Source organism: Thamnophis elegans, chromosome 2 (genome assembly GCF_009769535.1).
Source record: "Thamnophis elegans isolate rThaEle1 chromosome 2, rThaEle1.pri, whole genome shotgun sequence".
Taxonomy (NCBI): Eukaryota; Metazoa; Chordata; class Lepidosauria; order Squamata; family Colubridae; genus Thamnophis; species Thamnophis elegans.
This window is the reverse complement of record NC_045542.1, coordinates 168,846,389-168,870,365: the sequence shown is the minus strand read 5'-3', so window position 1 is coordinate 168,870,365 and position 23,977 is coordinate 168,846,389. Positions and strand designations below refer to the sequence as shown.

Genomic DNA, 23,977 nt, shown 5'->3' with positions numbered 1-23,977 from the left:
CCAACCGATCATTATAACTATTTCAGGAAACTTTTTCACAAGCCACCAAGTTTCATTTTATTTTATTAGAGGATCTCACCCTCCCTTCAGGTTTGGAAATAACACATAAGCATACACACACATACCATTAAACAACCTTGCAACTTACTGTTTCTTTATATGAAAGGAATTAAAGTACATTCATACCAACTTTTACCATCAACACTTACATTTGCACTGCAATCAGGCTGCTTGTGTAAATTAATTTCACATACAAAAATATCCCATTTCATTTTTTCTTCATGCAAAGCAATTATTACAGGGAGCTGTACATAAGCCAATGAGCTCCATTTTCTATTATTAAGGGATCTCAATTTCCCTCCAGGCCTGGGGGAGGTTCTGTCCCTTTAAATCTTCAATTTCCTTTACTTGGGGAACACGTGGCTCATTCTGCAAGCAGTGGGGAAAACTCAAGAGAGCAGTTTAAATCCTAACTACACTCCCCTCCCCCACAGCTTCAAGCCCAAGCTTATTTATTTAGCTAGCTGGTCAAACATATCACAATTCAATGCCATTCAATTCTACATGTTATTAGTATAGATGCACACCTAAGAATTTTTTTTAACAGACATTACATCAAATCAATCAAGTCCGATTACCTAGATCTTCCCATTCAGACAGGATTTATTTTATTACCTGCTAACTTTCTTACTTTTGCTCGAAGTTATGCCCATTCTATCTCCTTAAGCACTAAATTGTTAATACCTGTCTCTGCCCTGGGGTGTTCCGTTTCTATCTTGATCTCCCAGCAGGGCACTGGCATAGTTTTAAAGGTCCAAACTCTTAGCTCTCCCAGCAGGGCGCTGGCATAGTTTTAAAGAACAAGATATATAGAGACTTTTATTAACACATCTGTTTGCATCTGGGTGGGGCTCGAGCTCTACTTTTATTTTAAAAGACAACGATTAGAGCTTTCTAACATATCCCTGTGGACTCCTTAATCGCTTTGGGGAAGAAACTCAGGTAGAACTTCTCTTCAGTTCATCTGATGGTGGCCAGAAAATCAGCAAATTCGTTACAAAATCTAAATCAAAACTGTCTTCTAGAGGCCAGGTTTCGAGTAGGTTGGCCAGATAGGGTTCAGCTCCAAGTGGGGGAAGAAGACACTGGAGACATGGAGGCTGCTTGGAAAGATGGTTTATTGTTGGACAGGGCCACATGGCTTGAGCCCTGACCAGAAAAGGTGATCACATGTTTCAATATAGGTAGAGAAGAAGAGAAGGCTGAGGAAGGGGCTTGCTAGGCTTTTTATACCCTGTTTAGTCCCACCTCTCTGTTTCCTGTTCCTGTGTAAGAAATGTATTCTGATTGGTTGTCAGACTCCCATGTGCCATGCAGGGGCTACTCTCTAGGCTGTGATGAATTCTCAGATGCCTTGTGGTCAGTTGAGTATATTATCATGCCTTTCTGTAGCTGTTGGTGAAGTCTTTATTATGTAAAGTGGGCTAGCCTGGCCATCTCAATGACCCGTTGACAAAGTGAGGGTGGGCAAGAAGCTACAGGAAACTACTCTGTCTTTTAAAGCATGTTTCTTTCTTTTCACATCCAGAGAAATATTCTGCCTTTTCAATATTTCCTAGGATATTTCATTTTTCTGGGAGAGGGCTGGATGATAACTTCCCACAGGACCATGTGGGCCAAGGAATTTCAGCTGATGGAGTCCAGGGAACTACAGTCAATAGACCACAGCCATCAAGGTACTGGAGCTTACAAAAGGGCTAGTGCCCGTTTAGGTTGCATCCATAGAAATATAGAATCAAGAAGTGATACTATACTAGGTTACAGGAAGTGATTGTTCTGTTCTCTCTGAACTTGTCAGACTGTACCTGCAACCCTATGTCTATATCTGGTTGTCACAATAGAAAAATGGTGTGGAAGGCTAACAATTTTTGGAAAAGGATCAAAAATTGGCTGGATTGCAATAACAGGGCTTAAAATAGAATGGAAACCTGAAGTTTTTTTAATTAGGAATAATGTCTGTGAAATAAAAAAAATCCAGTATTTAATACTACATATAATTACAGCGGCAAGGATTGCCTTTGCCCAGAAATGGAAAAACAAATTAATTCAAAGCGAAGATGAAATAATAAGAAAGGTTATGGACTGTGCCAAAATGAATAAACTAACTAAAGAAATCCAGGGAAAGGAAGAATCAGAATTCTACCAGATATGGGATAAATGGTATAGATGGATGGAGGAAAGAAGCAAGAATCAATGAAGGAATATAACAAAACTCAAAAATAATAGTTATGAGTAAAATAAGAGGGTTAAGAATGGTGAAATCCAAACGAAATACAATAGAAGGGGAAATAATATAAGGTGAGCGGTATCACTTGATGATTGCTATTATAAAGAACAGGAAGCTCCTGTTCATATTGTATTGTGTAAATGTGGTGTACGTCTAAGTTTTGTGTGTGTGTATTTTACATGTTTGTTAATAAAAAATTAAACATAAAAAAAAAGAAAAAGAAAAATGGTGTGGAGGAAATGGAAAGAGTTTAGAAAATATGGGTGAAGATGATGTTGAGGAGGATGTTTGGAGACTGAATCCTATGAAGAGCAGTTAAAGGAACAGGACTCCCAACACTGGAGGTTTTAAAGAAGAGATTGGACAATCATAAAGCTGAAATGGTTAGAGGTCCCCGATTGGACTGAAGATTGGACTAGAAGAACTCCAAGATCCCTTCCAACTGTTGGAAGCAAAATCTGGTCTGATTCCCAGCCAGGAGAAAAGGAGAAAGACACTGAAAATAAAATGGAGGCAGGCCACATTTTAAGGTGTGTTTATTTGGTAGCCAGGAACTTCCGTGACAGTAGCATGTTTCTGGGGTGGCTGACAAAATGGAATTGAGATAGGTGGGCTTTTATACCTTCTTTGAGGCTTTGTGATTGAGATGCCTGTTCCTGTGTAAGAATGTGTCCTTTAATATTTTAATGCTTGTTGCTAGATTCCTATGGGGTCATGTAGAGGTTATGGCTAAAGTGACCAGATTTTCAGATTGGTAAAGAGGGACACCTTTGACCGGGGGGGGGGGGGGGTGATTAAAATTTTTATACGGAGCAACAAAAATTTTCATACAACGCAAAAATAGTATTGTAATTTTTTTTAATTTCAACATAACTACAATTTACAAATATAAATTGTAACTGTTGCCAAACATCAAAATTTTGATCACGTGACCATGAGGATGCTGCAAGGGTAGCTCAGTGTGAAAATGGTCGCTAAGTGTGAAAAATGGTCATCAGTCACTTTTTTCAATGCCATTGTAACTTTGGTCACTAAGCCCATTATACCACGTTTCTTGCCACAGTTCTTAAGTAAATAACTGCAGCTGGTATTTTGTATTTTGGATAGAATCTTTTTTTAAATAGCCTAAGACAATTTCAAAAAAGAATCCACACAGATTTTAAAAAATCCTATGCACAATAAATAAAATATTATTTTAAAATACATTAAAAAAATAAAAGAAAAAAACCCAGCTCACTTACCAGCAGGCTTGCACTACAAGTCAACCCAGAATTATGTAGATGTTAATACAAAGAACTGAGCAAATTGAAATGATGAAATTATTCAGGGAAATATTTTTCAAAGAAACTTTGCCACCATTTTTTGGAGCAGACCTCCAACCTCCGTGCCCCTCCCCTCCGGAAAATCAAGGAAGTAACACTCGTGACCTCTCTAGCCATTTCCTACAGCTCTATGGTACTAGATCATTTTTTTCTTATAAAATGAGGTAAAAGGGGCGCGGGGGGAGGTCCATTTTGTTTCTTTAACGTTTTAATATCTTCAATGAAAGTACTGAGACAGAGAGAGGGATTAGACAGGGTGTCTTTTGTCTTGCCCCGGTTAGGATTTCTTAAGCAAATCCACTGGGCTTTCAACATGAAGCCAGAAAATCGGGACTTTTAAAAAACGGCCCGGGACACGGGACAAATTGTTATAAAGCGTGACCATCCCCCTGAAATCGGGACGTCTGGTCACCTTAGTTATGGCTGGCTCTACAGGCAAAAGGGGAATGCAAACCCTAGGTGTTTGTTTGTTTGAGCTAATCTTGTCAGCTTTGGCTTGCCTAATTGTGTTGCTTATTTGCATTCTCTTTGCTTATGAAGAGACTGGCCGAGTCTTTCTGAATTGGTACAAAATCTCCATTCCAAAAGACCAGCCTCTTCAAGCTTCTGCTTGAGGCTGTTTTCCTATGGCAGGAAGTCTGGGGCTGCTTTTTGCAGATTTTGCTCCATCTCTTCTTTGATTGAAATATTCTATCCTGCCTCTGTTTAATATTAAGAATAAAGCACATCTTAATCTGTGGAGGGGGCGTTTCCTTCACAACTCTGTTATTTTGTTATTCTGACATGCTTAACCCAAAGAAGAGCTGGTCTGAGGAGAAATATGATAGCATCTTCCAATCTTTGAAGGGTTGGGTTTATCCTCCCCAAGTTGCAGAGAGCAGCAAAGAGAACCACTCCTTTCTCTGTGTGACCTTCAGATGCTTGCTCCCATGTTTCGTTTACCTTTCTTCTAAACTTCCTCCAGACCCTTCACCATCTTGATGGTCCTCTCGAGCTTCCTCCAATTTTCCAGCATCCCTTTTCAACTAAGGCACTCAGAATCCTCTTAGTAAACCTTAGTATACCTTATGATTCTTGACAAATGTATCTTGTCTTTTTATGTACACTGAGAGCATATGTATCAAAGACAAATTCCTTGTGTATCCAATCACACTTGGCCAATAAAGAATTTTATTCTAAAATGGAATTTTTAAAAGCACTTTTGGAAGAAAAATCCAGTCCGGTTTTAAGTCAGGAGAAAAGTGCTGGAAATAAAGTGGAGGCTGATTGGAAAGAAGGACTCTGTTTATTGAGCAGAACCAACCACAGCATGCAGTTCTGGGGCAGCTGACAAATTGGTTGAATGAGTGGATGGATCTTTATAGGTTTCTGTGACTTTGAAGTTTGAGCTGTTCTGGAGATTATGCAATGAAGGGCCTTTTTGTGTCTCTTGCTATTTCAGTGGTGGTGGGTTAATCCTATTATGTCCTAAATGTCATGTCCTGTTTTTAGAATTTGTGTGTGGGATGTGTGTTTGTGAGTAGTCTGGCCTGGATTTCTTAATGGGCACAAAATACTCATCTTATAGATTTCAGGCATCAGCTGGAGGCTGTTTTATTATGCAGGAAATTGGACCTGCTTTCTGCCTTTAAGAGCATGTTTATCCATTTCTCTTTTGGGAAAATATCATATTCTGCCTCTTAATATCCCCCAAAGTATTACTCTGCAGAAAAAAAGGGCACATGTGATTAAAGTTTCCAAAGCAAGCACAGAGATCCGTTCTAAGGCTGTGGGTTTTAAAGGGTTACAGTCGGAAAATCATGACATCAGTTAGTTAGAAGGTGGGCAGTGTTGCTGCTAGGCAAATATGAGCTGGAAGTTAACTTACGCAGCCAATTTCTCTAACTTTCACTGATAAGGCAGAGCAGCCGCTGGAAAAGAATTTGGCAATTTAGTTATCTCAATTTAATTCTCCCCCCCCTCCCTCAGCAATGGGAAAGATCAATTAATGCAAACAGAATTGGCTGTTGCAATCTGTTCCAACTAATTCCTTATCTTCTCTGTTTGCAGATAGTCAGCATAAGTAGCAGTGGGGAGAATGGTCAGAGGCCTTTGCTTTGCACATCAGCCATCCAACAACCATGGGGAAGGGATGGATCTGGAGGATGCCCATCCTCTCCCTGCTGCTGCTATTGATTCTTCCTCCTTGGTTTTCTTTGGCCGATAACACTGAACCGTAAGATGCTTGTTGGACCTTCTTGTCTTCCTTCTTTCCTCACCAAATCTCCACTTGTGGCTTTGTCCTTCCTTTTTCTTCTTTGCAGGTTTGCAAGTAGGGAATGTAGACAATCAACAGTGAAGCCATTGTATAACTGCTGCCCCAGCTTGGCAACAGTTGGTTTTGTACAGCCCAGAGGATTAGAGAAATTAATTAAAGATCAGCCCACAAACTCTGGGGCCAGGAGGAGAATAGAATAACAGAGTTGGAAGGGATCTTGGAGGTCTTCTAGTCCAACCCCCTGCTTAGGTAGGAAACGCTACACCACTTCAGACAAATGGTTATCCAATCTCTTCTTAAAAAGTTAGAGAATAGGAAGCTAGAATTCTCATGAGTTGCCCGAAAGACATTTAAGTTGGTCTTTGTAAACTTTCAAAAACTAGTTAAGAGGAACCAGTAGTTTTTTCCCCATTAGGTGAAACAAATGTTCCTAATGCATTTGCTATGGCTACGCAATGCTCAACATTCAAAGGCAAAAAGCTGAGAGTGATGGGGAATGAATGCAGGTCTTATCCACAACTCTTTAAAGCAGCTGTGTTTGTTGTTGCAGATAGCACATTCCAAAGCCTCTTTGGCCATTTCAATCCCAAATGCTTTACCGGTAGGAATTTATTGCAGAGCATCAAAGTAAGGAGGGAAATTCAGATTATGAAACTTCACTGTCTCATATTTCAAGAATTTTTTTTGTTGGTGCCTATTTTTGAGCCATAGCCAGTCAAGTACACAAAGAGTTCCATAAAGATGATTAAATTAGGGCTTCAGAAATAATATTTTCCTGGGTTTCCAAAATCTATTAAACCATGGCTAATCAGGTAGGCTGGGTTGTTAGAACCTGGGAAGATCCAAAATAACAAATTAAGGTGACAACATACCTTGGTTATCCTAATGCAGGTCCAAAATCCTGTTTAGTTATATTTTACAAAGAGTTAATGATTCAAAAGAGGCTTGATAGCCTGTTGCCCAGAGCAGAAAGCAGAATCTAATTTTTAAAAAAAAACAGATTTGGGAGGGGGGGGTTATTGCATGAAAAATATCTAGACCTTGGTGACTAGTGAGTTTGCTCTTTGGATTTGCAGGCACTTTAAATTGGGTTTTTATAGAATTGTGGGGGATCTAATTTCCGATGGTTGTCTGGGGAATTCTGGGAGTTGAAGTCCACACCTATGAAGTCTACACAGAGATTGAGAAACACAGCTGTAATCCAAGAGATGTTCCTGCAAAATGGAGATTTCCCTCCTCTCAATTAGTGTAATAAAATGAGGTCTCATTCTGTGGACAGTTGTGTGTCCCCTTGTCTCACTCATCATGTACATATCTTCCCATTGAGATCATGGAATTAACAAGATAGCTGGGTTCTCACAACCTTTATCTGGTTACTGTATTCTGGATTTGCTCAATCAACAATCAGCCAGGATGGGTTTGCCAACAGGCTAGATCACAAAGACACCTAACCAAGATTAAACCTATTTTTAGCAGGTTGTAGGAATATAATCACAGAATCTCACTGATCTAGTTAAAGAAGTTAAGCAGCCAATTGAGGTCAGCATACTTGGTTATGGAATTTAGGACCCTGTAAAGTCAACGGTAATTCAGTTAATCAACTGACTTTCCTTAGCAAAATGTATATTTTCAGAAGTGCTTTCATTTCCTAGAAGCTGAAGCTAAACTAAAAATTTGTGCCCAGAATATTTTATGTACTAATTCCTTGGGTTGATAAAAATTGGCAAGCTTAGAGGAATAAGCAGATTGGCTCCACTGATTTCCATTCCCAATTTTTTTTGCCCTGCCAATTTACAAAGCAGCATGGTTATACAGTTTTCTTACCAAAATCAATCGACAAGTTCATGGCAAAAATTTAATCAAAGATCCAGTCCAATTGTCTGTGGAGATTCTCAGTCATCCAGATCATGGTTATCCCAAAGAAGCTTTTTCAAGAGGCAACTGGATTTTCTTGTTTTTCTTTCAAGATGTTTCACTTCTCATCCAAGAAGCTTCTTCAGCTCTTAATGGATGGTATGGAATGGAAGGATTGATATTTCTTGCAGACAGCTGGTCGTTTGCATTCTTTTCAGAGAGTCCTTGAGGCCACTTGGAGGTTTATCTGTGTCCTCAGGGTCACCTGAGTAGTCCAAGAGATTGACAGCCATTTGTCCAGAATAGTATAGGGCCGTGATGACAAACACAGTATCCTCTCTGTGGGCATGCGAGCCGCCACCAGAGTTCAGCTCTGCCGTGCATATGTGTGTGCTTCCCGCCAGCCGGCTGATCTTTGGGTCTCTGCCACGCATGCACGGATTAGAAGACCTCAAGGTCCCTTCCAACTCTGTTGTTCTGTTAATTTCTGTTTAAGCAGGGATTCCAGCTGCTGCTCTAGGACAGTAAGCTTCCAAAAGTAGATTTCACATACTATCATCTCATAATTAGTCATCCTGCCCAGTTCCTTTAGTCTTCATGCTACCTTCTCATGGTAGAACTCATACCCTCCCATGGTATTTCAATCAGGACATTAGACATTTAACTGGAGACAGATTGTCCTGGCTAGTTGTTTCAAACTAGCCAAGGTGAACTTACTTTGACAAGAAACAGAGAGCATTATTCCATTTAGATAAGAGAACAGAAATAACTTTTCGAATCTAAGGGCAATCATTCTGAGACAGGTACTGTGCAGAATATTTATATCTTCTGCTCTATCACTTCTTCATTTAAACAAGTTTGACTGGTTTGGGGCAAAACAGCCCACCAAATCTATTTGCCCAGGTGCAATAGTATTGAGAGAAGGAACAGTGATTTTTCTTGCAAATTGCCAGCACCTCTTAGGAGACAAGAAATGTTAATGCACGTAGCCATTAAGAGCCAGCCTTCCTTCCTTCGCCCCATCGACATCAAGAAAATTATTTTAGATGCATGGGTGGTAACTTTCTGTAGTGAAACCTGCCCCAGTTACAGGGCATCCATGTCGCTCACTTGATCAATCCTTTTGACTTTCCTGCTTTCCAGGCAATACTTGATCCTGGTGCCCTCTGAAATTCGGACAAAGACCTCTGAGAATGTCTGTGTCCAGATGATCCATTTGAACGAGACCGTGACTTTGAGTATCACCCTAGAATTTGAGGACAAGAACATAAGCTTGGCTGAAGTGGAGATGGCGGCTGGGAAGGACATCTTCCAGTGTGTTTCATTCCAGGTAGGAGCTCCTTACTTGAACGTGTCATATAAATATGTTGTATTTATTCTACTATTCTACTTTTCTTCCCAAAGTGGCTAAATAGGAGCCACCAGTGTGATGTGATCGCAAAACCAAACACATTCAATTTTAGGGTGCAAATACATTTCAGGATCATTTCAAAAGGAACACAGAAAAAGAAATGCTATTTGGTCAATGACAATGACAAGCTATCTTGACCCCTTCCAGTCCGGCTTCAGACCTGGTTACAGCACAGAAACCGCTTTGGTCGCATTGACCGATGATCTCTGGAGGGCCAGAGATGGAGGCTATGCGTCCATCCTGGTTCTCCTTGACCTCTCAGCGGCTTTCGATACCATCGACCATGGTATCCTTCTGCGACGACTGCGGGAGGTGGGAGTGGGAGGCACTGTTTTGCGGTGGTTCTCCTCCTACCTCTCGGACAGGTCGCAGTCGGTGTTGGTCGGGGGGCAGAGATCGTCCCTGAGGCCCCTAACATGTGGGGTGCCGCAGGGCTCGGTCTTATCCCCCCTACTATTTAACATATACATGAAACCGCTGGGCGAGATCATTCGGAGGCACGGGATAAGATACCACCAATATGCGGACGATACGCAATTGTATCTGTCCGCCCCGTGCCAACTCAATGAAGCGGTGGACGTGATGAACCAGGGTCTGGAGGCCGTTAAGAACTGGATGAGCGCTAACAAACTGGTACTCAACCCGGACAAGACCGAGTGGCTGTTGTGCTTCCCCCCCAACAATTTGGCTAATACACCAACGCTTAGGCTGGGGGGTCAAATTTTATACCCCTCAGATAGGGTCCGCAACTTAGGAGTCCTCCTGGACCCACAGCTGACTTTTGATCACCAGCTGTCAGCTGTGACCAGGGGGGCATTTGCCCAGGTTCGCCTGGTCCGCCAGTTGCGGCCCTACCTAGACCGGGGGGCTCTCACAACAGTCACTCGAGCCCTTGTGATCTCTAGACTGGAATACTGCAATGGGCTCTACATGGGGTTGCCCTTGAAGTGCATCCGGCGACTGCAGCTAGTCCAGAATGCAGCCGCGCGAGTGATAGTGGGCGCACCGCGGTTCGCCCACGTTACACCTCTCCTCCGCGAGCTGCACTGGCTACCTGTTGGTCTCCGGGTGCGCTTCAGAGTACTGATGACCATCTTTAAAGCACTCCATGGTAGTGGATCTGGGTACTTGAGAGACCGCCTTCTGCCGATTACCTCCCTAAATCGACCAATTAGATCGCACAGACTGGGCCTCCTCCGAATCCCATCTGCCAGTCAATGCCGACTGGCGACCACACGGAGGAGAGCCTTTTCTGTTGCTGCTCCGACCCTGTGGAACGAGCTCCCCATGGAGATCCGTACCCTCACCACTATCCAGACCTTCCGCGCAGCCCTCAAGATCTGGCTCTCCCAGCAGGCCTGGGGATAGGCTTCCAATTTACCCGCCCGAGTGTTTGATTGCTGAATGAAAGTTGTGTTTTACCATTTTTTCTTTGTTCACATATTGTTTTGTTTCTGACCTTGCACTCCCCTCCCCTGTGGTTGTAAGCCGCCCTGAGTCCCCTCAGGGAAAAGGGCGGCATATAAATCCCAATAAACCTACAAACCTACAAACCTACAAACTGAATTAGAAAAAAAATACAAAGTATAATTAAGTAGATGTGATAAAATACTAGCACAACCAAAGTAAAGCAACAGATAAAGGAAATCAGCATTAGCTATAATAATCTTGTACTGATTGTCTGTGCAAGGATAAATTTAAGCATTACAATCTATTGTAGAGACTATTCATATCTCCAGTTGTAGATTTAGGCAGTGTTTGTACTGCAGGTTTGTTGCTTGGAGGCTGGACATTTTGTTACCAACCTAGATAACAACTTCAGTGGGGTTTTAGGGGAAATGTCTTGTTCATTTAAATACCGGTAGGTCCTGGGTGGTTAGTTGGTCTTTTGACTGATTCTGGTGTTGTGACTTCTGAAAGGTTTCTGTGAGGCCCAAAATTCAACTAGTGAGGGGGTGGTCAGTTCTGTCATTGATTGGTAGTCTGGATGATCCATTTTCTTATTGGTTCATATCCTGGTTCTAAGTCAACTTCTTTGCTGATGGACTCATTGGTAGAAAGTGAGGCTTTGATAAACTCATGGGTTTTGGCATGGGCGATGCCTTCGGCTTTGTCCCAGGCAAGCCAGTATTGTTTGTTGTCGGTGTGACTGGCGATCAGGGACCTTAGGCCATGCCATTTCACATTACAATCTTTGAAATGAAATATGTCACCTAAAATGAAATAGGTATCATATATTAAACCTGAAAAGATTTTTAAAGTAATTCTGTGATCAGCTGTACCAAATTTTCCCCTTGCTAAACATGCGTTAACAATTCATAGCAGCTTGCTATGGTTAGAATGCAGTACTGCAGGCTAATTCTGCCGACTGCCAACAGTTTGGCAGTTCGATCCTCACCGGCTTAAGGTTGACTCATCCTTCCATCCTTTCAAGGTCAGTAAAACGAGGATCCCGATCACTGGGGACAACAGGCTGATTCTGTAAACTGTTTAGCGGGGGCTGTAAAAGGCATTATATAAGTCTAAGTGCTACTGCTATTCATATAAAAAAGGGCAGGGCTTCAATGGCATTGTTGTAGCCTCCATCTTGACTTTTTTGCCCTCCTGCTCCAAGAAGTGAAGCAAGAGGGCCTTGCAATAGGAACTGTGAAAAATCCTCACGCTGCTACCTTTGTTTGTTCTCCAGCTTCCCAAGTTGACTCGTTCCTCAAGCAATTCTCCAAGCTCTTTTACAAGATATTACAACTCTAGAGGGCTCCACATGGATCTTCTCAGGGTGGTACTGAAGGGACAAACGCTGAACATAGTTCAACATGAACTGGTCACAATCAGAAACCCAAGTGACCTACTTTTTGTTCAGACAGACAAGCCCATCTACAAGCCAGGACAGGAAGGTAAGTGAGGTCCTTCCAGTAGAGAAATTGTAGAAATAGTGGTATAATCACAACTGGGATCAGAATTTCCATTGCTAAGCAAGTTAAGTGAGCCGTGCTTGATTTTGCCATCTTTTTTTGCCATGGTTCTTAAGTGAACCACTGCAGCTATAGGTAATCCTCGAATGATGAATGTAATAGAGCCTGCTAATGACATTCATAGCCCAAGGATTCATTTGATTGAATCATGTTAAATGAATGTGATCACTCCCTGCTTTCCCCAATGCATTCGCTAATTGATTGCGTATGTCGTTAAATGCACATGAGGTCGCTCAGGGTGGGGAAGTCCATGCATGTCCTGGTGCCGGAGTAGGCCACCCAAGGCTTCCTCTGATCCACTGAGATTACCTCAAGCTCCCCTGGGGTCCACACAGTTGCTTTCCCATCCTATCCTATCCCGTCAGGTCTCCATAGACTGGGCCTGCTTTGCCAGTGTCCCAGATTCCACTTACTCCTCTCCACCCCATTTCCCATGGCTTTACTGAAATAGCCATGTTGCAGCAGCTCTACAGTTGGTTGTAAGGTTGAATGGCCACTGTGGTGCTGCAACATACGTAACTTTGGAACCAGGTCGTAAATATATTTTTTTTGGGGGGGGGAGAGTCATAATTTTGAATGGTTGCTAATTAATCTGACAAAACTCAAGAAATACCTGTGAATCAGGAGTCTGGCTTTCCTCCGCCTTGATTTTGCTTGCTGGAAGCTAGCTGGGAAGGTCACCAATGTCTCCATGCGATCCGGCCATGCCGCAATCATCATAAGCACAGGCTAGTTGTCAAGTGCTGAAATGGCAATCGCGTGACCATGGGGATGCTGTTATGGTTGTGTGAGGAATGGCCACAAGACACTTTTTTTCAGCACTGTTGCAATTTGGAATGGTTGCTAAACTTAAGGTTGTAACTTAAGGACTATCTGTGGTTCCTTGCCAAGAGAGTGCCCCCTCCAAAACATTGGAAATTTCTTATTTCTGTGAGAAATCCACTCACTGGTTCTTTTACAGATGAGCTTTCTTTTCCTAAGGCAGATTGTTCTGCGATATTTCACATGTGCTAGAGGCAGTTTGGTGCAGTGGTTAAGGCCCCAGGCTAGAACCTGGGGGGACCATTAATTCTAGTCCTGCCTTATGCACAAAGCTAACTGGGACAGTCGTTCTTTCTCAGCCCTGGGAAGCAGGCGCTGGCAAATCCTTTCTGAAATCTGAAACTGCAGGGACTAATTTGGACAGGCTTCAGAAGTAAATGCTGAGTCAGAATAACAGAGTTGGTAGGGGCCTTGGAGGTCTTCTAGTCCAAACCCTGCTCAAGCAGGAGGCCCTAAACCAGGGATGTCAAACTGGCGGCCTGCGGTCCAGATGCATCACGTGCAGGCCACCCCCACCTCAGCTCCATGAAGGGAGAAAACGTCACAAATTTCAGTCAAATGGTTGTTCAATTAGACAAACGGTTGTCCAACCAGAGTCAAAGGCACCCACATTCACACACACAAAGAGTCTAAACAGATGGCTACATTTGGTCAACTTGATCAAAGTGGCCTTGTGTTGGACCTGGTTAGTACTTTTGCAAACAGAGATAGAGGTTATATCAGTATATCTCACCTACTATTTGGGAGACGTTTGATCCATGTACCCCGCAGATGCCCTTGATACAATATTTTTGGTGCCTCCTGAGATACAATCATAAAATCAAGGCTTCTGATTTAGTAACCAAAAGCCTGGGAACCCTTCACTCCACTGCAGCAGTAGTGATGCCTCCTGCAGTGAGAAATTTGAAATTATTTGAATTTAGACTGCTGTAGTGTGCTCAGTTTTGAGTGGCCTTGGACAATTATCCAGAAGCTTCATTTGCTCCAAAAGATAGCTACCAGCTTGCTGGTAAAGTGGAGAAGCTTCAGCAATATGAATAGTGCCTGGTTTGCAGAATATGTGGTGGTTGCTTTTTAAGGTGGTTAATAGGCAATTTCTGAAAGCGATTAGAAAGTGAGGCTTGCAAACTTAGTGTCCTTTAAAAGGCTTCGTTGTGACTGCAAACAAGATAGTCAATCCCTTTGTCTTCCGGCGCTCCAACCTGCGGAAAACCACGGTCCTGCTAGGGACAGCCATCTGGAGCACATGTGGGTGATCTCCTATCCTCTCCTTATCCAGAAGGGTTCTAAGGAATTGGTAATCTTATCTGGTCTTTCCTGCTGTGATTGGTTGCACTTTTGCATACATGTTTTCAATTTGCCATACCTCCCCCAGAAATCTTCACTGGTTGCCACTAGGTTTTGGAGGCCAATTAAAAGTGCCTGGGTTTGCCCCATATCACCCTGTATGCCTTGGCCCCCAGTTACTGGGAGACTCTCTGAACAAATCTGTCTGAGGGATGGTAGAGAGGTTTGAAAAGGAAAGACAGTAATCATAAAAGATGACTAAGAGCATGAAAACAAGCTTTTTCTATGGATTCCCCTCATGTAGGAATTACTTCCCACTGGAGGACCAGATCACCTCCAATTAATTTTGGGGCACATGTTGAAGATATTTTTTTTTATTCCATTATAGGGGGATCTGTGTGGGTTTTTAAAATCTGAATCTTTTAACAGATCATTTGTCACAAGTTTCACAAAGGAACACAGGGTAGACATTCTGCAATGAATCAGCTGTTGGAATTAATTGTTGGAAATTCTATGCAACAACTACAATAGTATTCAGCCAGTAAATGGCAATAGTTTGGATCTCTATGCTTTCTGGTTCTGAGTAGAGTTTCCTGTTTCCTGTTTCCTGTCACAGAATATATTTGAGCAGTAAAGCACATAGTGACTGTACTCATTGTTTGCTGTGTGGTGCTTTATATATACAGAATTTCTACTATGAGTCAATAAATCAAATAAGCACTTCCCTTGGTGTCAATCACCCTGCAGATTCCATTCTGGCTTGATCTTGTACCCATTAGATGAATAGATGACTTCTCCCTTCAATCCAAATCTATGAATGGGTGATATAAATGCTTGGGAGGAATCTGGGGCCACTATCCAAGCTGGGTTCCAGATGTATGTGGCCACAAAGCCAATACTGTCCCTCTTCCTTTCACAGTGAAGATTCGCATTGTCTGTCTGCAGGAAGACTTCCGTCCCATAAATAAGAAGGTAGGCTATGACCGAGTACCATGGCTGCTCATTCCCTTTCCTGGAAGGCTACAGCATTCACCGAGGTTTCACCTTGGCATAATTTAAAAAAATCTTTCCTATGTTCACACAATTCCTGCAATAATATTTAAAAATGTCAAGGTGGCTAGGCCAATGAGCACATCCTGGTTTACAACAATATCATAAATGTGCATCTTATCATACACACACATAACCACAATGATCTTCCATATCTGTGAAAGCCACAATGGACATCAAAATGACGTCTGCCAAAAAAATGCAAGTAATATGTGTAATACAAACTGAGTCCTTCAGTTTGTAATTGTGCTCCCACTTTCATTAATTATTTGTTAGCTCTGTGTTCTGACACCCCCCCCCCGGCCCGATACGGTGAATCATGCCGACACAAGATTACTGTTAGACAATTTATTCATAGTAAATTAACACACCAACAAGACTTTGGGAGCAACCCAGACTTCCACAGATAAGAAATACACACCAGAGCTTCTCCAGCTTTAGTATAATAGTTGTGTCCTGCAAAAAGCCTCCTCCCAAAGTCTCTTCTTATATACTCTCTTGGGAGGAGCCTAATCACAACCACCTGGCCCCAATTATCTTCTATATCTCCTTATCTGCCTGTCTTTGCCTGGCATCCGGGACTAACTCCCTTAGCTCCTCCCCACTGCTCCAGGGCCTGATGTCAGGTACCAACTCCCTTTGGCTTTCACTACTGCTCCATGCCTCAGGTGCCTCCTGGTGGCCAACCAGCCTCTCTGGTCCCTGCTCGGAGTCTGAACCCTGTCCAGGGTCCTCCACATCTTCCAGAGCTGACTCATAGGGTCCCTCGCTATCAGAGTCTATTTGCAGCTCCAATGGCTCTTGCTGGACCACAACAGCTCTGTACACTACCTTTTGTCCAGGAACCCAAGGTGGCTCCCTCCTCCCATTTTCCCCTCAATGACAATTCTATAAGGATAATAGAATACCAGAGTTGGAAGGGACCTTGGAAGTCTTCTAGTCCAACCCCCTATTGAAACAGGAGACCCTATATCATTTCAAACAAATGGCTGTCCAGTCTCTTCTTAACAACCTCCAGTGATGGAGCATCCACAACTTCTGAAGGCAAGCTGTTCCACTGCTTAGTTGTTCTCGCTGTCAGTAAATTTCTCAGTTCTAGGTTGCTTCTCTCTTTGATTAGTTTCCATCCATTGCTTCTTGTTCCACCTTCAGGTTCTTTGGAGAAGAGGTTGACCTCTTCTTCTTAGTGGCAGCCCCTTAGATATTGGAACACTGCTGTCATGTCACCCCTTGTCCTTCTTTTCATTAGACTAGATATACCCAATTCCTACAAGCCTTCTTCATTTGTTTGATTCTCCGGTTCCCTAACCATCATTGGATGGTTGGGATGAGAGGCAGGACCTGACTCAAAATCTCCTAGAACTTTCTATGTCTGAGGAGGATTTGACTTCCCTGCTCCTACTGCAGCAAATTCCCCACTGCCCACAAACAGAAGACATTACCTATAATATCATATATTCACATTTCCTCTTTGTGTGTACATGTGTATAAGATTATAATTCATTGTCTTGCAGTTTCTGATTTCTCTCTCCCTTGTTTTTATTTCCATCAGATTCCTTTAATTTACATCCAGGTAAGTACTCCTTTTCTCTTACCACAATAAAAAGATGTTGCTACACCCCCAAATTATATTTACTGGTATCAAAATTACACAATTTTCAGCTTAATTCAAGCCCAATTGTCATCGTGCACAACTTTCCAGTTTTTCTTTTTGTTTAAAAAGGAGATCCAGCAAATGTTATGGGGCAGAGTGAAGGAAGAGATCCAGTTTGGGCATGATAAAATTATAATTACTGTACCTATTAGTTGGAAGAAATTGGTATATTTAGAGATAGTTGGACTGTGCCCTGTATACTCTACTTTAAGAAATTCTGGAAAATGAGTAAATTGCCAAAAAATTGGAAGAGGGCAAAAATCTGCTTCTTCAGGAAAAGACAGATCAATTTGGTATCAAAATTGACAAGGAAATTTCTGGAAAGGCAGTAGTATATAAGCCAAAATAACACATATGTATACAAACATGCCTGTGAGGATTCTACAGTAGGTCATAAAAATGATTTTATGCCCCTTAAAAGCGGTGCCATAATTTACCAGAGGTCAGCATGCATTTGTCAACAGGTTTTGTCAGATGATGCTTATCTTTACATCAGGTAACATTTTCAGTAGAAAGTAGTATTGCAAAAGATATGATTCTGATTTACAAGCTAATAAAATAAGGGCTTGAAGACATTCTATCAGGTAGATCCTCAACTGGCTTGAAAACCAAACCCTGAGCTTTCATAATGCTTTTCACCAGACCAATGAGAGACATGGAATAGGGTGCCACAAAGTTTAACTGTATAAAACTCGACTGTATAAAAGTCGACTAACGACAGTAATTGAACTTACCACCATGGTTTTAAGTCATATCAGTTGCAAAAGGAGTCAGTGTTAGAACTTTGAATTTCGATTGTAGGTAGCCTGAAGTAACTTGGAATGGTTGCTAAGCGATCCTTGGTTGTAAATCAAGGATTACCTGTATTTAGCTTTGTGGAAAAGTGACGGAACCAGTGGAATGTAGCCTATAGGCCAGAGTCATAAGAGGGAGGGAGGGAGGGAGGGAGGGAAGGAGGAAGGGGCCGTTTCCCAGCAAGCGAAGAGACAAAGGCACTTGGAATCTCTGGTTTGCAGATAGAGAGCAAAGGGGACTCCACCTATTTTGCAGATTACAGGCAATCCTCAATTTATGACCATGAGCCCAAAATTTCTATTGCTGAGCAAGACAGTTGCCAAGTGATTTGTCCTATTTTATGACATTTTTTTGGCCACAACTATTAAGTGAATCATGTGGCCGTTAAGTGAACCTGGCTTCCCCACTGACTTTGCATCTCAGAAGCTGACTGGGAAAATCACAAATAGTAACCATACAATCCCAGGACTGTGTCATAAATACATGCCTGTGGCCGATTGCCTGAATTTTGATCACAACCATTGGGATGTTACAATGGTTGTGTGAAAATTGGTCATTAGTCCTTTTTTTTCACTAAATGAATGGTTATAAGTCAAAGACTACCTGTGTATCTGGTAGTTATGCAGGTAAGTGGTTTGTTCTGGCAAGTTTTCAATCCATAAGTGAGCAACGATAAACAAAGGTGTTTTTTTTCCAAGAGGCAACTCCATGATCATGTGGCTGGCATGACTTAATGCCAAAGCCCACAGAGCACTGTTACCTTCCCACCAAAGGTGGTTCCCATTTTCTACTTGCATTTTTTACGCGCTTTAGAACTGCTAGGTTGGCAGAAGCTGGGACAGGTAAGGGAGCTCACCCCATTTTGCGGCGCTTAGGGATTCAAACTAGTGAACTGCCGACCTTTCTGATCGACAAGCTCAGTGTCTTAGTCACTGAGCCACTGCGTCCCTTTGGGGACATAAAAGAAGACCCCCCAGCTGGGTATCTCCAGGGCAATGGTGATATCACAGGCTAATCCTTTCAATCCGGAAGTGGCTGGGTGTTTCTGACTCCATGCAAAAAAAAATAGTTATAGATATTCCCGGAGTATAATTCTGCCATGCTCATCATCCTGGAATCCCATTCCTTCAAATTGTTCTACAATACTTTCTGGAGATTAGTAATAATGCAAAAATGATCACTTGAAGTCACCATTATGATAGGTTTAACGGACTATTTGGGAGTTCTCCTGCATTAAACCTATCATTAGAAATGTAGCTGCTGGCTATGATGTTATGTGAATAGGCATAATGGATGGTATTTTATCACATCTTCCAGGTAATCTAAATATTTTGGCTGGCCTTGATTTTTTTCTGCATCATGCTATCGTATCAGAGCATGAACTCTAAGTCATTGGGACTTAAACATTGACCTTCAGTCAATGGAACAAAACTTGCATTATCCTATGGAAATGAAGAAATTTGGGGAGGGCAGTGGATAACCAGGGATGGACTTTTATCTGGAAGGGCTGTGAACTCGGCTCAGTTCCACGAAGTTCTGTTTTTGTTTTTAAGAACTGAATGTATATTTTTATGATTTGAATTAAAGTTTAATTTCTAGTTGATTGTAGAAGTATATTTTTATGGATGCTTCAGAATTTGATTTTCTTCTCCAGAATGAGTAGTTGGAATGTGATACAATCTACTCAGATTGTGGGTACCATTGTTCCCTTAGGTCAGTGATGGCTAACCTGTTTGGGATCGCGTGCCAAAAGTGGGGGGAGCATGGGGGGTTGTGTGCACACGTGCCCACACCCATAATTCTATGCACCCGCCCCCTAGAACCTTTCTAGGAGCCTGGGGAGGGTGAAAACGGACTTCCCCAACTCCCTAGAGGTTGAGAACAGCCTGTTTCCCAACTTCTGGTGGGCCCCGAAGGGCTGAAAGCATGCGCGCTGGAGCTGAGCTCGCGTACTCACCGATATGGGTATGCATGCCACGGCCTTAGGTTATCTAGAACAAATAGATTTGTTTAATATGATTTACTACAAGGCGGAAGTGGGGAGAGAAGGGTTTTAAATATTAACCACCATTGCATTTTTTTTTTCACCAAGGAGATATAGTCAGAAGTACTTTGAGGGAGGGGGCAGTACCTCCCTATTCTGATTGGGGTGAAATAGGATTTCCAAATCTACCCACATCAGTTAATGATTGAGTGATTGGGTTTCAAGTTCATTGCAACCCCAGTTCATTGCTTTGGGTTTCAACTGGTTAGAAAAGAGAAGAGCAAACAAATTCCAGTTTTTCATCCTCTGGTCCTCAATAGTTTCAATCAGAATATAGCTGGAAGGGACCTTCATTGTCTTCTAGTCCAACCCCCTGTTCAAGAAGGAGACAAGTGACTGTCCAATCTTTTCTTTAAAACCTCCAGTGATGAAGTACCTACAACTTCTTAGGGCAAGTCCTTCCATTAGTTAATTGTTCTGTTAAGAAGTTTCCCCTTAATTCTAGGTTGCTTCTCTCCTTGATTAGTTTCCATCCATTGCTTTGTCTTGCCTTCTGGTGCTCTGGAAATAAGTTGCCCCCTTCCTCTTTATGGCAACCTCTCAAAGACTGGAATATTTTAATGTTTTTATTATTTACATATTTCCACAAATTAAGAATAGAACTGAATTAAATCTGCCAGTGGCTCTTGGTTTTCACCTGGACTCATTGCCCAGGTAATGTTATTAGCAACCATACTTAAGTAAGTTGCCATGGTCTTCTCTCAGAAATTTTTTTTTAAAAAAACTTGTCCATTTTAAGCTTAATAATTTCCTAGGGGTTTTCCATCTAGAAACTAATCTGATCCAATCCTGGACAGGTCCAGGTAGTCTTCTTGGCAGAAGTATGCACACGATTTCCTGGAATCTTTTTTTTAGACATCTTAATTGAATTTATAGCCCTAAAATTTCCTATCAAGATAATAGCCATTTCCAACTCAGCTAACATCAGCAATACAAAAGTGGTTTGCCATTCCTTTGCTCAAGGCGCTTTTTTGACTTTTTAGTCCAGTGGAATTTCCTGGTGGTCTCCCACTCAAGTATTTCTTGTTGGATTGGGTGGCCATTTGATGGTAAGTAAGTAAGAAAGTAAGTAAGAAAGTAAGTAAGTAAGTAAGTAAGTAAGTAAGTAAGTAAGTAAGTAAGTAACCAACCAATCAACCAACTAACCAACCAGTGCTAATATTCCATAGCTCAGTGTTGCACCTTCGCTAACTGGTCTTAAGCTGTTTTTTCCCCTCCTAGCAGCCTCAAAGACCTAATAAGTTTCATTTTACAACTGGAATACTCTCTTTTTTCTGTCTCTGTTGCAAAATCAAGAGATAATGTCATTGACCAGGTAAAGTTCTCTGATAAGATTGATTGCAAATTGGCTTGAAAACTAGGAGAAGTGCCAAGGGGGCTTCCAGATGGAAAAGGTGCTCTATTTTCCTGTTAGGGAAGTGCAGATAACAAAAGTGTGTGTGTTTGTGTGTGTGTGTGTGTGTGTAATTTTTTTTAAATGAGTCAATTGGTTATGATTGAATGAAGGCAGAGTCATGGATCCAATTTTTTTTTTAAAAAAAGGTTTCTTTTTCACAGCTTTTCCTGCGGTGAAACCTGATTTTTATTTACACCCACATACCTCCTAATACTGTATATATCAACTGCCTCACAGCTGGTCTGGTTCCTAAGGCTTTAAAAAGCATTCATTTTCCCAAACACTTGACTTTACAAGATCTTGTGTGAGGATTCCCAATATTTTCAGCCCATGTTTTTGGAGGACATCTGTCGAGGATGTTGTTCTAAATCAACTGCAATTTCAAGGCCTTCCATTTGTGTGATTGTGATGGCTTTATCTATCCACAAAGCCAAAACTAGGCATTTTCCCTTTTATCTCCTCAAGACATCTGTCTGTGAGCGTCTGTTCTCCATTCCTATCAAGTCCCCTTCTCTGAATACAGTACAATCCGAGTGGGGCACCAGGTTTTCAATTGGCCCACAGCAAATTTAAGACAAAGCAGCTTGAAAGCAGCTGAATAAGATTTGGAAATGTATTTGTGCAGCCAACAGAATAACAGAACAATTTTCATGCGAATTGTTTAAGAATTGGTTAATTATAATTCCCAGAATCTGAAAAATTGGAGGAAGAGATGAACCAGAAGATGGGATGGGGCATTAAATGTTCTATCAACACCAAAATCTCTCGTGTGTGCATTTTTTGTGACTGACAGGACCCCAGGAACAACCGTGTGTTCCAGTGGAATGATGTTCAGCTCAGCATGGGTCTCACCCAGCTGGCATTCCCCCTGTCTTCGGAGCCTGCCTTAGGCACCTACAAATTGATGGTAGAAAAATCCTCCACGGACATTACTCGGCACCCATTTAGTGTGGAAGAATATGGTAAGAAGGATGAGGCCTACTTGTGAACCCTGAGTACTGATTGGGTACTGATTGTGTTCCTATCAATCTCTGTGTACAAATGTTTTCATAAATGAAATAGAAGAGATATTTATGGACCTTCTACAGCATTCTTGGAGTGAACTTGTGACCACAAGAGGGATTCTTCTTGTGTTGAACAAGGCTCCTGGATTTCCGAATATTGACTCAGCACAATGTTTCTCAAAACACCAGTTTTAAGATATGTAAACTCAATTCCCAGGATTCCCCAGCCAGTACTTGAAGTTATACTAGACAACCTCTGGCTTACTGGGTCATTGTTTCAGAGATATTTCCTTATCTCAACTGAATAACAGAATGATCAAGGGAGGGCAAAAAAGCAATAGGATTGGGAATGACTTCCGACTTCCTGCCAGCTTCCCCATTGATTTTTTTTGTGGAAAGTGGGCAGGAGGTGATGGAAATAATGAACATGTGACTGCAACTGACTATGATGGTCTTGAATCTGTTGTTATTTTGCCAAATTTCAATCCTGTAGGAATAATAGGTCCTGGATTTTGGACACAATCTTTAATTTTGTCCATTTGAAGTAAGTCAGCACTTTAATTTGTGTGGAGTGGGGAATTCTGGGAGTTGAAGTCCACACATCTTAAAGTTGCTGAAACAGAGAAACATTACCTTAGCATCTGTATCTCCATTTTGCCTAGGAAGAGAACCCAAAGCTAGGCTTGCGACCAGCCATGGCAGAAAAAAATCAATAAATTTATAGGATGTATGCTTAATTCTGACACTGGGTTAGCTTTAAAGAGAGGCTCGTAATTTTCAGCTAGGGTTCAACACCATTTTAATATTATAGGATAGCAAAACAGGACTTTGCATGGTTTGAAGAGTGTATGAAGTTCTCCTTTAGAGTTGACATTTCTCTCCTCTTTTTAGTATTACCCAAATTTGAAGTTTCGGTGAAGGCACCAAAGCAAATCTCAGTTCTAGCCACAAAATTCGAAGTCACCGTTTGTGGGAGGTGAGTTCTAATAAGGTTTTGTTTCTTTATTTTGGGGGGAAAGGGAGAATGGAGGACTTCTCCTTAGATAGCTGTCTTATTGCAAGCACTTTCCTTTGGGGTGGGAACATGGGGAGGGTATCAAAGGGTCAAGATGGTGACAAAACATGATAACTTTTTAGAAGCTGTGTGTTGGAAAATGATCTATAGGGGTAATTTCCATTTTTTGCCCTTGGCACTCCCTATATCCAGTTCAGAGTAAACCCTTGCAATTCTATACAGCATTTTTATACTAGCAAATTCTATTCAGCAATTCTATTCTAGCAATATATTTAGCTCTCATCACTACCCATACTCTTACTGCGAATCGAACCTGGACTGTATTACATATTAGGTAATTAGCCACTAAGCCACAGGCTCTCCTCCTTTATCAGCTAAGCCAGGGAAATAGGCATGTATTGTGTCACAACCCCTGGTATGGCCAAATATGGGAGGGAGCATACTGCTTCCCTTTTCTGTCTATTGGCTCACTCTGGGAGCCATCCAGGCAGAAAGCCATTTTTTTAATGTTGCCTTGTTACATTTATGTTGCATTTGTGCTGATAAATAAATAAAGGGAGACTAGTATAGATCTATTTCAAGCTATATAGCTCTCATCAGCTAGCCATACCCTTACTGGGAATCAAACCTGGGCTGTATTACATATTAGGCAGTTATATTAGCCACTAAGCCATAGGGTCTCCTCCCTTATCAGCTAAGCCAGGGAAATAGGTATTTAAGGGTATGGCTATCTATATCTATATCTATATCTATATCTATATCTATATCTATATCTATATCTATATCTATATCTATATCTATATCTAT

The 23,977-nt window shown here is 41.7% G+C and overlaps 1 protein-coding gene across 1 annotated transcript in view; it reads left to right on the top strand.

The window, feature by feature from the left end:
• Positions 1 to 5,676: 5,676 nt before the first annotated feature.
• Positions 5,677 to 23,977, top strand: part of LOC116503327 (alpha-2-macroglobulin-like) — a 76,492-nt gene continuing 58,191 nt past the window's right edge. Inside the window, exons 1-7 of the mRNA XM_032209662.1 lie at positions 5,677 to 5,824; positions 8,864 to 9,050; positions 11,818 to 12,025; positions 15,132 to 15,184; positions 16,815 to 16,835; positions 21,945 to 22,113; positions 23,047 to 23,131. Coding sequence (XP_032065553.1) covers positions 5,730 to 5,824; positions 8,864 to 9,050; positions 11,818 to 12,025; positions 15,132 to 15,184; positions 16,815 to 16,835; positions 21,945 to 22,113; positions 23,047 to 23,131 — 818 coding nt within the window. The 5' untranslated portion in view covers positions 5,677 to 5,729. The remainder of the gene's footprint in view (positions 5,825 to 8,863; positions 9,051 to 11,817; positions 12,026 to 15,131; positions 15,185 to 16,814; positions 16,836 to 21,944; positions 22,114 to 23,046; positions 23,132 to 23,977) is intronic.